Source organism: Pelophylax lessonae (assembly GCF_965119305.1).
Source record: "Pelophylax lessonae genome assembly, chromosome: 8".
NCBI classification, from domain to species: Eukaryota; Metazoa; Chordata; class Amphibia; order Anura; family Ranidae; genus Pelophylax; species Pelophylax lessonae.
The window spans coordinates 234,235,685-234,252,953 of record NC_138775.1 but is presented as its reverse complement, the minus strand read 5'-3'; the positions used below and the strand labels follow the sequence as shown (position 1 = coordinate 234,252,953).

At 42.2% G+C, this 17,269-nt stretch overlaps 1 protein-coding gene across 1 annotated transcript in view; it reads right to left on the bottom strand.

The window, feature by feature from the left end:
- Positions 1–17,269, bottom strand: part of TNR (tenascin R) — a 663,536-nt gene that overhangs the window by 57,663 nt on the left and 588,604 nt on the right. The window contains exon 16 of the mRNA XM_082265604.1: positions 15,631–15,761. Within this exon, the coding sequence (XP_082121730.1) occupies positions 15,631–15,761 (131 nt within the window). The remainder of the gene's footprint in view (positions 1–15,630; positions 15,762–17,269) is intronic.

The window sequence follows — 17,269 nt, the reverse complement described above, 5'->3', positions numbered from 1 at the left end:
TAAAAGAAAATCCCAAATTTTGGCTTGTCCCCAAAAAAGTAATAGAGGGAAAAATTCCCCTTCGAATGGAGACACTAGTTCTGGTGAGCTGGGGGTCCCCACGAAATTCCCCAAATTTGCAGGAATTTACCCTCACTTACCTGTTTGGCTATGGGACAGGAAGTGAATGGAAATCTCCATAATGAGACAGAGATGGTGAAAAAAAAAAATCTAAATGGGGTTTTAGCCCTGCCTTGCTCTATCCAAAATGAAAAAAACAAAAGTTCTGCCCATAGTTCTCCTTTAACCGTTCCTGACCGGCCTCCGCCTATTTACTGCGGCAATGTGGCTCTGCTGTGCAAATCGACGTAGGTTTACGTTGGTCGCGAGCAGGCAGCTAGGGGGCGAGCGAGCGCCGCCGGCGGCGCGCTCCCGCCCCCACTCGGCAGCGGGGAAACCGATGCACGGGTCAGGCGGCTCCCATTTCCGTCTGACACCCACGATCGTTCCCCGCTGAGAGAGAAGAACTGTTAGCTGTTGTAAACACAGCTGACCGTTCTTCTCCCTGGAATGATCATAGAGCGCCTGTGATCCTTCTATATAGGATCACAGGTCTCTATGATCATTTCACAAGCCACGCCCCCCCACAGTTAGAATCACTCCCCTAGGCTCACATTTAACCCCTTGATCACCAACAATGTTAAACCTTTCCCTGCCAGTGTCATTATTACAGTAGCAGTGCATATTTTTAGCACTGATTACTGTATTAATGTCACTGGTCCCCCCAAAAGTGTCAAAAATGTCAGTTAGGGGTCCGATCTGTACGTCGCTATGTCGCAGTACCGCTAAAAAAAAAAAAAAAACAATAAAAATGACATAAATCTTTCCCCTAGTTAGTAGACACGATACGCTTATTGCAATATTTTTTTTTACCAAAAATATGTATCAGAAAACAAATTGGCCTAAAAGGTTAAAAAATTTAGATTTTTAATTTTTTTTTTCAGAATGTTATATAACAGAATGTGAAAAATATTGTTTTTTTTTTTTCAGAATTGTCGCATTTTTTTGTTTATAGTGCAAAAAATAAAAGTTGCACAGGTGATGAAATACCACCAAAAGAAAGCTCTATTTGTGGGAAAAAGGACATCGATTTTATTTAAGTACAGCGTCGCATGACCGCGTAATTGTTGTGTAAAAGTAAAGCAGTGCCGAATTGCAAAATATAGCCTGGTCATTAAGGGGGCAAATCCGGTCCAGAAGTGGTTAAGCTATTTCGTTATTTGAGTTCTTCTTTAATCAGCCTCAATGCCCGTGGGCTTTGTATGGTGGTCCACAGTTAGTGAAGAGTCCCACCCGTTTATTAGTCCATGCCCAAATAAATGATCAATGTGAAAGAAGGATGTAGAACACAGGAATGAATATACAGAATAACCATTTGTGATAAAAAAAAATCTTTAAAGAGCACAAAAGGATAAAAGCTGGCTTATACATTTTGAGTCACTCTTAGTAGACAAATCCAGTAGAGATGCCATTTAATTATGACAGTGAATATTTTATTTTGTGTTCCTGCTTTTATAAATTGTCTGTAGGCTTATACTAATGACTGTACGCCCCTTGTAGTTTTATTCTCGGCTTCCTGGGTTGCTGTATTAACATTATAGTCATCTGCCTTGTAAACCTGCATAAATCTGAATTAATTTGTATGCATGTACATTCAGCAGTAGCACAGGGCTGTTTATGAACAAAAATAAAACCATGAACACAATGTAAGCTTACAGGTTATGGGAACATAATGCACATTTACAAAATTTTAAATAAAAAAAAAGAAATAAAAAGTAACAACCTACAAAACCTTGTAGAAAAATAATTTAAAAACGAATCATGCTACTCATTTCCCTTAGGCCTGGTTCCCACTAGTGCAAATGTGACTTGAGTCGCTCAGAATCGCATGACAATGTCAATCAAATTATTCTCTATGGCTCCCGATCACATCAATGCAGCACAGCAAAAGGGTCAGGTGCTACTTTGATGTGGTTGCAGCGTGATTTTGGCTTTATAGGCGTCAATAGAAATGCACCAAAAAAGGCATGTACATGCTTTTTGGACAGGTTGTTAAAGCGGAGTTCCACCCTGGATTTGTTTTTTTTTTTTTTTAATACCCCCGGGACAGTCAGGGCTAGTGCATTCCACAATGGCTAGCCTCTGATCTGTCCCGGGTTGCACTTACCTGCAAGACGAAATACTTACCTTGCAAACGTCTTGTCCAGCGCTGCCATCTCAGATGTGGGCAGCTTGAAGCCAGCGCGTCCTCTTCGGCGTCTTCTTCCGCCTTCTGTGGTCCCACGATGCTCTGCGCCGGCCCCGACGTCACTTCCGGGTCGCGCGCGTCACCCCTCCACAGCTTCTGGGCATGCCCAGAAGCTGTTTAGAAGGGGATGACGCGCGCGACCCGGAACTGACGTCGGGGCCGGTGCAGGCGCAATGATTCCTGGGAGCTATGACGTCCAGCTCCCAGGAATCATTGCAGAGCCAGGAAGTGATGACGGGCCGCGGCCGAGGAAGGAGGAAGAAGGAAGTAAGGTAAGTATATTTTCTTCGCTACGAGGTAAGTAAAAAAAAAAAAAATATGCGATTATCCATTTCTTTTTCAGGTGACCCGGAGCGAGAAGATGGAGGTAAGTATAAAAATAGGGTGGAACTCCACTTTAAGGAGCCAACCCCTGCTGGCGTCCTAACAACCAGTGACTTATCCCTGCTGACGTCCTAACAACCAGTGACTTATCCCTGCTGGCGTCCTAACAACCAGTGACTTATCCCTGCTGACGTCCTAACAACCAGTGACTTATCCCTGCTGACGTCCTAACAACCAGTGACTTATCCCTGCTGGGGATAAGTTAAAAAGAAAAAAATGGCATGTGCCCCCCCACCCCACATAAAAACCAGATTCTTCTTATTATTATATAGGCTTTATATAGCGCCGACAGTTTACGCAGCGTTTTACAACTTGAGGGTAGACAGTACAAATGCAATACACTTTAATACAGTAGGAATCAGAGGGCCCTGCTCGTTAGAGCTTACAATCTAAGAAAACCAACAAGCAGCCTGGGAAGGACGAGCGTGCAGCGCCCCCCTATACCCTGCACCCCTGCACAAATAAAATAGTGGCCTGGTCATGTTGTCTGAACTTAAAGGGTAACTCCAGTCAAAAATTACATTTTTCCTAATAATAGTATTTTAAATATCTTTGATATTATTGAGTTTCTGACTAGTTGCTTGTCTAGCTTAGAAAGTTCTATCTAAGCTAGACAATCGGCTTCTTCCTCTTCTTCACTGACAACGCTATCTCCTTTTATCTGAATATGCTAAGCTGTCTTTCACTTCCTAAAATGGTTGTCGTTCTTTCTTAGACAGGCATGCCTAGATCTGCCCAGCCCCGCTCCCATCCCTCCTATCCTTCACAGAACATGATCTCCTGTCTTCATAGCCTCGTTTAGGCTAGCAGCTTTTCCTGAGAGAGAGGGAGAGGACAGGCTTTGGAAGTATGTTATGTCCACTCTTCATGGTTCCAGCAGTACATACCACACACATACACGTACACACACACATACACACACACACACACCACACATACACACACACACCACACATACACACACAACACACACGTACACACACACACACACACACACACACCACACCACACATACACACACACACACACACACACACACACACAACACACACGCACACACACACACACCACACACGCACACACACACACCACACGCACACACACACACACACCACACACGCATGCACACACACCACACATGCACACACACACACACACACACCACACACGCATGCACACACACCACACATGCACACACACACCACACACACACACATCACACACACACACACGCACCACACACACACACGCACCACACATACACACACACACACGTACACACACACACACACACACACACACACACCACACACATACACACAAACCACACACGCACACACACACACACACACACACACGCCACACACACACCACACATACACACACACCACACACACCACACACACACACCACACACACACACACCACACACACACACACACACCACACACACACACGCACCACACATACACACACACACACACACACACACACACACACACGTACACACACACACACACACACACACACCACACACATACACACAAACCACACACGCACACACACACACACACACACACGCCACACACACACCACACATACACACACACCACACACACCACACACACACACACACCACACACACACATACACACACACACACATACACACACACCACACACACACCACACACTGTTTGTAAGAAACTGTAAGACAGATTGCAATGCAACATGCTGCAGATTTTCTACAGTGTAGAACCACGTGGTTGTTTCTGCCTGGCACTGTGTGCATGGTGTGGCACACGCCCAGCTGCTGTGAACAGCAGAGGGAGTTGGGGAAGAAATGTCACATGACCAGTGCAATATATGAAAAAAATAAGGTACAAAGGAACATTTTTGAAAGTTTAGAAGAAAACAGATCAATTTCTATTGGTCATTACATGTGAGTAATGAGTTTAAGGCTCAGTTTCCACACGTGCGACTTGTCATGCAACTTTGGACACATAAAGTCGCATGAAAAGTCCCAGCCTATTGATTTCAATGGCACCTGTTCCCATCTATGCGACTTTGAAAATAAGCAACTTTGAAAAGGGGCCTGCACTACTTTAATGCGACTTTGATCCAGAGAGTGTAAAGTTGGATCAAAGCTGCACTCAAAGTAGCACAACTTTGGAGTCGCACTAGTGGAAATGTAGCCACTAGGCTAGAGTGCGACTTTGGAGTGCAACTTTGCTGAGACTTTGATCCAACTTTACACTCCCTGGATCAGAGTTGCATCAAAAGGTGCATCAAAGTAGTGCAGGTACCTTTTCAAAGTCACTGATTTTCAAAGTCGCATAGATGGAAATGGGTGCCATTGACATCAATGTACTGTGACTTGTCATGCGACTTTATGTGTCCAAAGTCACATGACAAGCCACACTAGTGGACACGGAGCTTTAGTCTGTGTTTCCACTATTGTGACCCCAAAGTCGTGCGATTTAGAGTGCGACCTGATCCGACTTTATTCTATCTGGATCAATGTCGCATCAAAAGTTGTATCAAAGTAGTGCAGATATCTTTTCAAAGTCGCTGATTTTCAAAGTCACATAGATTGGAACGGGTGCCATTGAAATCAATGGGCTGTGTGTCCATAGTCGCATGACAAGACACAGCAGTGGAAACGTAGACTTAGTGTGGTTGCCTGTACAATGATCATTGTATACGGTGAGCTGAGACTCCCAACACTTCCAGCTACACTGACAGTCACCCCCGTGTCCAGCTGTCTTCTTCTATGGTAGTCTTCATTCAAAGCCCAGCACAGCTATACTGTATATGTGCCCCCCCCCATGTCCTGTGTGGATTATTTCTTCATTTTCTCATGAATTAGGATGTACAATGCATCCTTACTGATGAGAGAACACTGGGCGGGAACCTATGATCAGCTCCTCCCATCCTGTATACGCCCACTGGCTACACAGGAACAGTGCCCCTCCCTGGAAAAAAAAGAAAAGAAAAAAAAGAAAAAAAAGCCCATAAATCTATCCCATAGTTTGTGGATGCTATAACTTTTGTGCAAACCAATCAATATACACTTATTGGGATTTTTTTTTTTTTACCAAAAACATGTAGCAGAATACATATTGGTCTAAACTGATAAGGAAATTTCGATTTTAGATTTTTTTTTTTTTTTTTATTGAATGTGTTTTAAAGCAGAATTTACAAAATAAGGTTTTTTTTTTTCAACATTGTCAGGTATTTTTTTGGTTATAGCGCAAAAGGATAAAAACCGCAGAGGTGATCAAATACCACCAAAAGAAAGCTCTATTTGTGAGGAAAAAAGGGCATAAATTTTATTTGGGTACAGCGTCGCATGACCGCGCAATTGTCAGTTAAAGCAATAGAGTGCCGTATTGCAAAAAATGGCCTGGTCAGGTAAAACCTTCCGGAGCTGAAGTGGTTAAACTACAAATAGGATCTGGGTGCCCTCTTCAGTCTTCTAGGGAAAAGGGAAAATTCCTTCAAGGGGAGGCTGGCCATATTATGGATATAATATGAATGCAGTTAAAAAAAATAAATTGTTGGTGCCATGTTCTTTATGAGTAAACTATACCTGAATATTTAAACAATTAACATTGGAATATATATTTGAGGATATAAATCCACTACCTGGCACGTTTAATTAGTCACATATTGTAGGGTGCGCAAATATAATATAATATAATATAATATAATATAATATAATATAATATAATATAATATAATGAAATATAATATAATATGGAGCTGTTGGTTATGAGGCTAAAAAGCCTGAATAGATGTAATATAAAAAAAACTGATCAACCATTGTGATTACTCGATTCTTGACAAATTACACTTCTTGATTAACTAGTACATCATACCTAATAAATTACAACCAATACATAAAATACCAACCATATGATAATAAAGTGCAATCAATACATAAAGTTTCACGTTACCCCGTAACTCTACGCGTTTCGTCAGAGGCATCTGACGTCATCAGGGGTCATGTCCCGCCTGCCGAAACACGTAGGGTTATGGGGTAATGTGACACGACATTTCCACCAGTTGGAGCGCAGGTGGAACGCAATCAGTGTCCCTGCTGTTTGTATAGAGCTCTATCTACTTTCAACACTAAGTTATTTTTAACATTTGCGTTTTAAAATTAACTCATTATACTACACAATGGAAGTTTTCTTGTCTTGTCCCCTTTGATATGGTTTATCGCTGTGGTCCTGACAGAGACGATTTATCAAGTTTGAGGGTCTCCCTCACTCAACCTATATGCAAGATCTATACACACCTCTGGTGAGTGGGTTATCGATTATCTATACCAATGTTTTGCCTTTCCCTTCTTTTTTTGTACATTAAATGGATTGTTTTAAAAGGTGAGGGGCTACAATCACTTTAAGGTTTTGTCAGACCCCAGTAAAATTTTATCTGGTCACTATAGATATCAAAAAGTTCTTTGAAAGACCACTTTATTATGAAATGTATTCTAATGCTTGTAATGACAGTATACCATATATATACAGTGGGTACGGAAAGTATTCAGACCCCCTTAAATTTTTCACTCTTTGTTATATTGCAGCCATTTGCTAAAATCATTTAAGTTCATTCTTCTTCCTCATGAATGTACACATAGCACCCCATACTGACAGAAAAACACAGAATTGTTGACATTGTTGCAGATTTATTAAAAAAGAAAAACTGAAATATCACATGGTCCTAAGTATTCAGACCCTTTGCTCAGTATTTAGTAGAAGCCCCCTTTTGATCTAATACAGCCAGGAGTCTTTTTGGGAAAGATGCAACAAGTCTTTCACACCTGGATTTGGGGATCCTCTGCCATTCCTCCTTGCAGATCCTCTCCAGTTCTGTCAGGTTGGATGGTAAACGTTGGTGGACAGCCATTTTTAGGTCTCTCCAGAGATGCTTAATTGGGTTTAAGTCAGGGCTCTGGCTGGGCCATTCAAGAACAGTCACGGAGTTGTTGTGAAGCCACTCCTTCGTTATTTTAGCTGTGTGCTTAGGGTCATTGTCTTGTTGGAAGGTAAACCTTCGGCCCAGTCTGAGGTCCAGAGCACTCTGGAGAAGGTTTTTGTCCAGGATATCCCTGTACTTGGCCGCATTCATCTTTCCCTCGATTGCAACCAGTCGTCCTGTCCCTGCAGCTGAAAAACACCCCCACAGCATGATGCTGCCACCACCATGCTTCACTGTTGGGACTGTATTGGACAGGTGATGAGCAGTGCCTGGTTTTCTCCACACATACCGCTTAGAATTAAGGCCAAAAAGTTCTATTTTGGTCTCATCCGACCAGAGAATCTTATTTCTCACCATCTTGGAGTCCTTCAGGTGTTTTTTAGCAAACTCCATGCGGGCTTTCATGTGTCTTACACTGAGGAGAGGCTTCCGTCTGGCCACTCTGCCATAAAGCCCCGACTGGTGGAGGGCTGCAGTGATGGTTGACTTTCTACAACTTTCTCCCATCTCCTGACTGCATCTCTGGAGCTCAGCCACAGTGATCTTTGGGTTCTTCTTTACCTCTCTCACCAAGGCTCTTCTCCCCCGATAGCTCAGTTTGGCCAGACGGCCAGCTCTAGGAAGGGTTCTGGTCGTCCCAAACGTCTTCCATTTGAGGATTATGGAGGCCACTGTGCTCTTAGGAACCTTAAGTGCAGCAGAAATCTTTTTGTAACCTTGGCCAGATCTGTGCCTTGCCACAATTCCGTCTCTGAGCTCTTCGGGCAGTTCCTTTGACCTCATGATTCTCATTTGCTCTGACATGCATTGTGATCTGGAAGGTCTTATATAGACAGGTGTGTGGCTTCATTAATCAAGTCCGATCAGTATAATCAAACACAGCTGAACTCAAATGAAGGTGTAGAACCATCTCAAGGATGATCAGAAGAAATGGAAAGCACCTGAGTTAAATATATGAGTGTCACAGCAAAGGGTCTGAATACTTAGGACCATGTGATATTTCAGTTTTTCTTTTTTAATAAATCTGCAACAATGTCAACAATTCTGTGTTTATGGGGTGCGATGTGTACATTCATGAGGAAGAAGAATGAACTTAAATGATTTTAGCAAATGGCTGCAATATAACAAAGAGTGAAAAATTTAAGGATTTAAGGGGGTCTGAATACTTTCCGTACCCACTGTATATATATATAATTTAACGTTTTTAAATACCTTATGCATATTTGTCTGCAATTGTGACTAAGCTGTCCAGTAAAAGTGAGAGGGGTTGGGATGAACTTTAGGATCTTACAACTGTAACCATATTTCCATAGTTTAGGAATACCTTCCTGTATTCTGGGAAGGGAAGTGACACCTTTCAGCACAGAATATTTATGGAAAGACTATGTGGTCTATAAAAAAAATAATGCATAAAATGATCAGGTAAACCCACAAATGCTGTTTCTTAAAACCAGTGCTTGATGGCTAAATGACATTTTTAATGCAATATAAATATTTATATATTTTAAGTTAAATAATACATTTATTAATATGGATCAGTACACTGGAGGGAAACGTTGCTAAAGAAATAGGGATGGTTGTGAGCTATAATTTAAGGGCACATTTAGATCTTTTATGATGTGCATTTTTTGTTTGATTTTTGGAGTGGATTTGGAGTGGATGGGGTTAACAGCAATTGACCAAGGATTATTAATACCTTTGCCAACACGTCATAACGCATGTAAAATGCAGAAATAAACAGGCATGTTGTGCTGATGTGGGAACAGGCACTATTTCTTATTATGAGGAAGTATGTTTTTAGCACATTGCAATGCATGTGCTAAAGTACAATAATGTACCTGTGCCCTCTGGGTACAATCACCCCTTTCTGAGATATAAGCTGTCTGTTTTAGGTGCATTCTGATGACTTTTACATGACTGGTAAATGCAAATTTAGATTTGATTTAGATGAAAACCACACTAAACTGCAGCAAGAAAGTGATTTGTGATGTGAATGCATCCTTCCTAATCTTCTGTATAAAAAAATAGTAAACATAGCCCTTTATAAGAGCACAAGATCACAGTACATTCTGTGGAGGATTCAGAGGAGTGATTTAAAGTCCTATTGCAAGTTTGAATCACATTGGTGATTATGGACAATGCAAATAATTTTAACTTCTCATGAAGTTCAACATTTAAAGCCCTTTATGCAATATTTGTATTGTCACTTTTTCACATTCCGAACTGTTCACAGTTTTAGATTATTGGTGCTTTATGTATTGATTGTACTTTATTATCATATGATTGGTATTTTATGTATTGGTTGTAATTTATTAGGTATGATGTACTAATTAATCAAGAAGCGCAGTTTGTCAAGGATCGATTAATCACAACGGTTGATTGGTTTTTTGATATTACATCTACTGTATACCTAAATATTTACTTGCTGTATGTCAAAACATATTCTATTGTCTGCACTTACTATTGCATAAACTGCCCCACTAATAAAGCACCCTCAACATTTTTTATTCTGCCACAACCTCTTTCTGCACTGAGCAGACAATGGTAAAAAAAAATGGAGACAGGTGTCAGAGGACATCTCAGCTGCAGCAGAGAAATGGCTGGATTATGCAGCAGGAACTTGAGAATTTTTTAAAATAGGGATACAATTATTTGTCAAACACTAAGGCTGCATTCACATGTCAGCGTTTGGATCGCGGGCAGAACCGCCGCGCTTCCGCCCGCGATCCGGAGATTATTGCAAATCGCGGGACGCCTAGCGTTGCCCGTTGATTTGCAATAGCCCCCCAAACGCCGAGCGATGTTGCCGCGATTTCCGCCTGCCGAATCGCGGCAACATCGCGCAAACAAAATCGCGGGACGCAATACGCTCCAAAGGAGTACAAGAGCTTAAAATAATCTCCGGATCGCGGGCGGAACCGCGGCGGTTCTGCCAGCGATCCAAACGCTGACATGTGAATGCAGCCTTACGAACCTTAGACGGGATTTTTCAAATACTTAGATAGGATCCAAAACAGGCTACTTAAAGGGCAGTACCCGCTTTTATGATGTTGTTTTCAAATAATAAAAAGTGCTACAATTGTTACTTTGTAATGGAATTTTTTTTCAAACATGTAAATGTACCCATAGGGGCATATAATTGTAACATACATACACAAAACCTAAGGACCTTTGTTTATGACCTTCAAGGTATCTACTGCCTCCTTTCAGGAAGAGGTAGAGCATTATGCCCTGTACACACTATCAGATTATCTGAAGACTTTTGTCTGCAGATTTACCTTTTCTATGTAGTGCAAGGGCCTGCCGGATTGCATACAAATTGAAAGTGTTTAGGTTTGACCTCATATTATATGGTTTTGGTAAGTCTGCAGACAAAAGTCTTCAGATAATCTGATAGTGTGTACAGGGCATTAGACCCCGTTCACACTGGGACGACCTGTCAGGCGACCTGGTCGCCTGACAGGTCGTCTGCCATAGAGAAGCTGTGGACCCGTTCTAATAGGAGCGACACAAGTCGCTCCGACTTAGAAAAAGGGTCCGGAGCTTCTTTGGGGCGCCCCGGAGCGACCTGCATTGACTTCAATGTTATGAAGTCCGTGCCGGCCGCTCCGAGGTCGCGGTGCGAGCTGCGCACCGCGACCTGTGGGGTCGCCCCGGCAAGTAGTGTCGCCCCAGTGTGAACGGGGTCTAAACCTAGCTGTAAAGCAGTCAGAATTAACCACTTCAGCTCCGGAAGGTTTTAACTGAGAATTGCGCTGTTGTGCGACGCTGTACCCAAAAAAAAAATTGATGTCCTTTTTTCTCACAAATAGAGCTTTCTTTTGATGGTATTTGATCACCTCTGTGGTTTTATTTTTTACTTTCTGCTATAAAACATCCAATAAAAAAATGTAAATAATCGAATTTCTTCATCAATTTAGGGCAATATGTATTCTGCTACATATTTTTGGAAAAAAAATTCCAATGAGCCTATATTGATTGGTTTGCGCAAAAGTTATCGCGTCTACTAAATTTATGGACTTTTTATTATTTTTTTTTTTTACGAGTGAAGGCGTCGATCAGCGATTTTTAGCAAGACTGCGACCCTGCGGCGGACAAATATGACACTAATGCCCCGTACACACGTGCAGATTATCTGAAGACTTTTGTCTGTAGACTTACCAAAACCATATAATATGAGGTCAAACCTAAACACTTTCAATTTGTATGCAATCCGGCAGGCCCTTGTACTACATAGAAAAGGTAAATCTGAAGACAAAAGTCTTCAGATAATCTGCACGTGTGTACGGGGCATAAGTGACACTTTTTGGGGACCAGCGACACCAATACAGTGATCAGTGCTAAAAAAAATGCACTGTCACTGTACAAATGACACTGGCAGGGAAGGGGTTAACATCAGGGGGAGTAATAAAGGTTTAAGTGTGCTCCTAGGGAGTGATTTCTAACTGTGAGGGCTATGGATGCATTAGAGGAAAACAGACCCATGTTTAGCTTAGCAGAAACATAAAATCTCCATCTTCCTCTGTGACAGAACGGGGGTCTACCTTGTTTACATAGGCAGACTGCCATTCTGCCTCTCCTTGGAATGATGGGTAGGTCCCGGAGGCCATCACAGCTACCGGACCTGCTGATTGGCTCTGGCTGTGTCCAATCATAGTTGGAGCGGGGCTCCGGCGGAGTGCAGGTACGCCCCAGATCTCGTGCACAAAATCACGTAGAGGTAACAGTATATATACAGCAGGCAGTCTGGGAGTGGTTAAAGTAATTCTGTTAGAAAATTAGAAATACTAATCTGTCAGTTTCAGTCTATGGAAACCACCTTCTGCCACCTGACCATTTCTTCTAATGCTTGGTAAAGTGCCTCAGGTGCCCAGAAAATAGTGGTGATCTGTTATGGAAACCATGTCCAGATTAGGGTTGCCACCTCATCCCTTTAAACCCGAACACATAATAGTTACACAGGTTCTGAGGCTAATTTAATGCAGATAAAGCACTAAGTGAGTTTAATTACCACCTTAATCAGTAGAACCTGTGTCATTAATATGTGATCGGGTTTAAAGGGATGGGGTGGCAACCCTAATCTGGACATGGTTTTCAAACCAGAACACCACCATTTTCTGGGCACCTGAGGCATATTAACAAGCACGTAAAGTTGGTGACCATGGGACCTGCTTTTGCTATTTGCATATCAGAGCTCTCTGGTTTTATGGTCCTCCTTAGTATTCCTCTAATTCTGGGAAAAGGGTTCAGGAGCCTGGAGTTAGGATCTATATCCTAACAGTTATTTTTTAAGCCAGCCATAGACCTAAGTTGGAGGTCAGAGATGTAGGAATGCCTGAAGACTCAGAGTTGAAGGCCAGAAATGTAGGAATGCCTGAAGAGTTGAAGGCCAAAAATGTAGGAATGCCTGGAAACTTGGATATCCCACTCTTACATGTTTGTTTGAACTAGTAATTTACTAAAACTCAAGAGTGCAAAGTCTGGTGCAAAGAAACCAATCAGCTTTCAGATTTGTTTTACCAAAGCCTAATTGAACATATTAAAGTTAGAAGCTGATTGGCTACCATGTACAGCTGCACCAGATTTCGCACTCTCCAGTTTTAGTAAATCCACCCCTGTAGGTGGGGGAAGGATAATAACCAAACACCTCCAGCAGGGTTTTTCTAACCTGAAAAGCTGGCCAATCATTTAGCAATTAGATTATGGAATCTTAGTTTAACCACTTGCCGACCGCCGCACGACTATTTACTGCGGCGGTCAGCCCCTCACAGGCAGAGTGACGTAGTACTACGTCGCTAGCCTGTGAGGGTCTAGGGAGCGAGCGCGCGCCCCCGGAGACGCGCTCCCGCTCCCGAGTGGTCACGGACCCCCACCCGCGCGTGTGACCGGCAGACCCGATCATCCGCCAGTCACTCGCGATCGTCGATGGAGAGGGAGAAAGGCAGGCGGCTAATGTAAACAAGCCGCCTGTCATTCTTCCTGGTGTATGAATGATGATCATACGGTTCTACTACGTACATCTCAAGCCACAGCTAATCACAGTTAGACTCACGCCCCTAGGGACACACATAGCCCCTCCTCAAAAAAAGTTAACCTCTTCACTGCCAGTGTAATTTTACAGTAACAGTGCATATGTATAGCACTGATTACTGCAGTAATGTCACTGGTAACCCCAAAAGTGTCAAAATGTCAGTCAAGGGTCCGATCTGTCCGCCGCAATGTCGCAGTACCACAAAAAAATCGCAGATCGCCGCCATTACGCGTTAAAAAAAAAAACAACAAAAATGACAAAAATCTTTCCCTTTTTTAGTAAACGCAATAACTTTTGCGCAAACCAATCAAAATACGCTTTTTGCGATTTTTTTACCAAACATATGTAGCATAAAACAAATTGACTGAAAATGTTAAAAAATTTTGATTTTTACATTTTTTTGGGGGAATTTCATATAAAAAAATGTGAAAAATATTGTTATTTTTGCAAAATTTACACTCTTTTTTTGTTTATAGCACACGATCAAAAAATCGCACAGGTGATCAAATACCACCAAAAGAAAGCTCTGTTTGTGGGAAAAAAAGGACGTCAAATTCGTTTGGGTACAGTGTCGCACGACCGCGCAATTGTCCGTTAAAGTCACGCAGTGCCGAATCGCAAAATAGGCCCTGGTCAGGAAGGGGGTAAAATCTTCCGGGGCTTAAGTGGTTAAGGTCCTTTAGATTTACCCACAACTTTGTAGCATGAGGGCCTAGATGGACAGCCCACCTAAATGATTTAATCAAATAGGCCTTTGAAGTAAAATCACGTGAGGCGAGCATTAGAATTCCTCAAATTAACTGTTCTTTTTTGGAGAGACTATCCTTGTTTTGGAACCACATTTCTCTGTTCCTCCTACCTCCTTAGCTGACACTCTTTTTCGTCTAGTGAGTATACCTCTCTAAAAATGTACTTTTTATGCTGCAATAAACCTTTTTTATTTGGCCTTTGCAGTACAAGCACGTGAAGTGAGCATTAGAATTCCTCAAATACCTGTTCTTTTTGGAGAGACTGTCTCCAAATTTTGGAACCAAATTTCTCTGTTCCTCCTACCTCCTTAGCTGGCCCTCTTTTTTGTCTAGTGAGTATACGTCTCTAAAAATGTACTTTTTATGCTGCACTCAGAGCCGGTTCACACTGAGGCGACACAACTCCTTACTACTTCGGGGGCGACTTGTGCATTACCATGTACCACGACTTCGGAGCGACTTGCAGGGACTTCACATAATGGAAGTCTATGCAAGTCGCTCCGAGGTCGCCCTGAAGTAGTACAGGACCCTTTTTCTAAGTCGGAGCGACTTGTGTCGCTCCTATTAGAACTGGTCCTGTAGCGGTCAATGGACCGCGAGGGAGCGCGACTTGTCAGGCTGACAAGTCGTCTGACAAGTCGCGCTAGTGTGAACCGGCTCTAAACCTTTTATATTTATTACATATGAAAAGTAGTGGTGTAGTAGTGTGGTGCTTGTGGGTTTGACCAATCATTTTCTGCATATTTATTATCTGGGGACATGACACATCCTTTGGCTACATACTTTTGGCTCAATGCTGTCGCTCTTTCTTATCTCAGAAAGTTGGGAAGTATAGGCAATGATCACTTCATGTCGATACCTAGCTGTATTGCTTCTCTGTTCATACGTAATATGATGATGATGAGGTTTCTGTCCTGCAACTTTGGAATAAAGACAGGCAAAATGCTGCTGCGCTTTAGCTTCCCACCCACTCACATGTTAAAACCTTCTAACATAACAACCAAAGCTTAATAACAAACAAAAGCCTAATCTTGTATACTAAAAGCCTAATTTATTTTCATGTGGTGCCAAATGGTAAGTCAGGGCTTGGCAGTTGGGAGTATGCATGGCTAAGGTGTATTTTCTCAAGTAAATAATAAAATTTGTATTTTCAAAATGGATGTAGACTAGGTGCATGCTAAATTGGTGACTCACCTTTCTGCTGCCGTTGGTGGATTTGTAAGTCAGAATATAATTTTCAATAGCAGAAATTGGCGGCTGCCATGACACCAGGGCACTTGTCCTTGACACCTCAGAGGCCGTCAAGTTTATTGGATGATCCAAAACTGCAACAAAATAAAATAATAATAGTTATTTTTCAGTATTGTTTTATTAATTATTTCTAAAGATGATATCTAGCCATATTTTCCTAATTTTGGCTAGAACAGGGAATGGCTCTAACCACTGGAAAATTCTTATTGCAGTCAGTTGCCCCATTTGGAAGATTTTTGCTCATTTTCTGTCCTGGGAAATATTTCTCACATGGACAGGAAACAGGGATGTAACTGGAATAAAACACACTTTAGGGAAAATAATAAAACCCAATTTAGCTTTTCTTTGATGTCTGGGTTTCCAATGGAGATTTCCCTTCACTTCATGCCATAGTGAAATAAAGGACCCCCCAGTAGAACAGCAAAACCCTCCCCCAAAAAACTAAGAAGGGGCCTGGACATAGTTCCCTATTCCGACCAAAACAAAACAGATGCACTTTAAAACTAAACTCCAGGCAAACAGCTAAATACACAGATAGAATACATTTATGACAGCGGTTTTAACTGTCAGAGGATGTTTGTCCATCCATTCCCATGATGTACAGAGTCCTCTTACACTGCATAGCCGGGTGGAGGACACTAATAACAGTTAAAGTGGAACAAAAAAAAATGCTAGGAGGTAAGCTTTTATTGCAGTAGAGACTCTGTATGTCTCTTCTGCAATAAAATATCCTTTTGTGCCTGCCAGCAATATTCTTGTAGCTGTACACTGATCCGCGCATGCCCAGCTTATTGTACAATCTCAGAATGCAGTGCGTGCTGGAACAAAGTAAAGAAGAATATGCTGCCAGCACACCTCAATCTTTTGCAATCAAGTCATCTTTTTAATGACATTTTTCAGCATGTCATACAAAAAAAAAAAAGTGCAGCTTTTTGAAACCACCCAGAATCACATAAGTAGTACAAACTAATTTATATTTATACAAATTGTGGGCAAGGTGACACATTTTACGGATTGCAGTGTTTATACGTGTTTCATTATCAGACTCTTGGGGCATTTAAATTCATTCTCCAAAGGAAGAGAGTCATCCACCTTGAGGTCCTCCCCTTGATTTAAGGTCTGGGTAATAAGATACGTACCCAAATTATTACCATTTACTTTCATATATATCAACTCTTTAACTCCTCAACAATGTATTTATCTAAGCCACATGTGTCAAACACAAGGCCCGTGGGCCGAATGCGGCTCTCCATGTCATTTCATGTGGCCCTCACACCTATCCTGCAGCTGCAGCACTCCCCTCATCTCCACCACCCCCTGTCTCAGCAGTCAACAGCAGAGAGGAGGACAGAACTCCTCCTACAGATCCTGCTCCTTTCTGTGCAGCTGCAGCACCCCCTTGGCTCCACCTCCCCTGGTCCTAGCAATCAGAAGACTCCAGCCCTCCTCTGGTCTTCCTCCAGACCCTGCACTATCCGCTTCCCAGCTCTGCTCCCATTGTGATGGAAGGAAGGGTGGGGGACTCTTGACTTTTGATGGTGGGGGGCACTTGGCATCTGATGTAAGGGGAAGGGGGCATCTA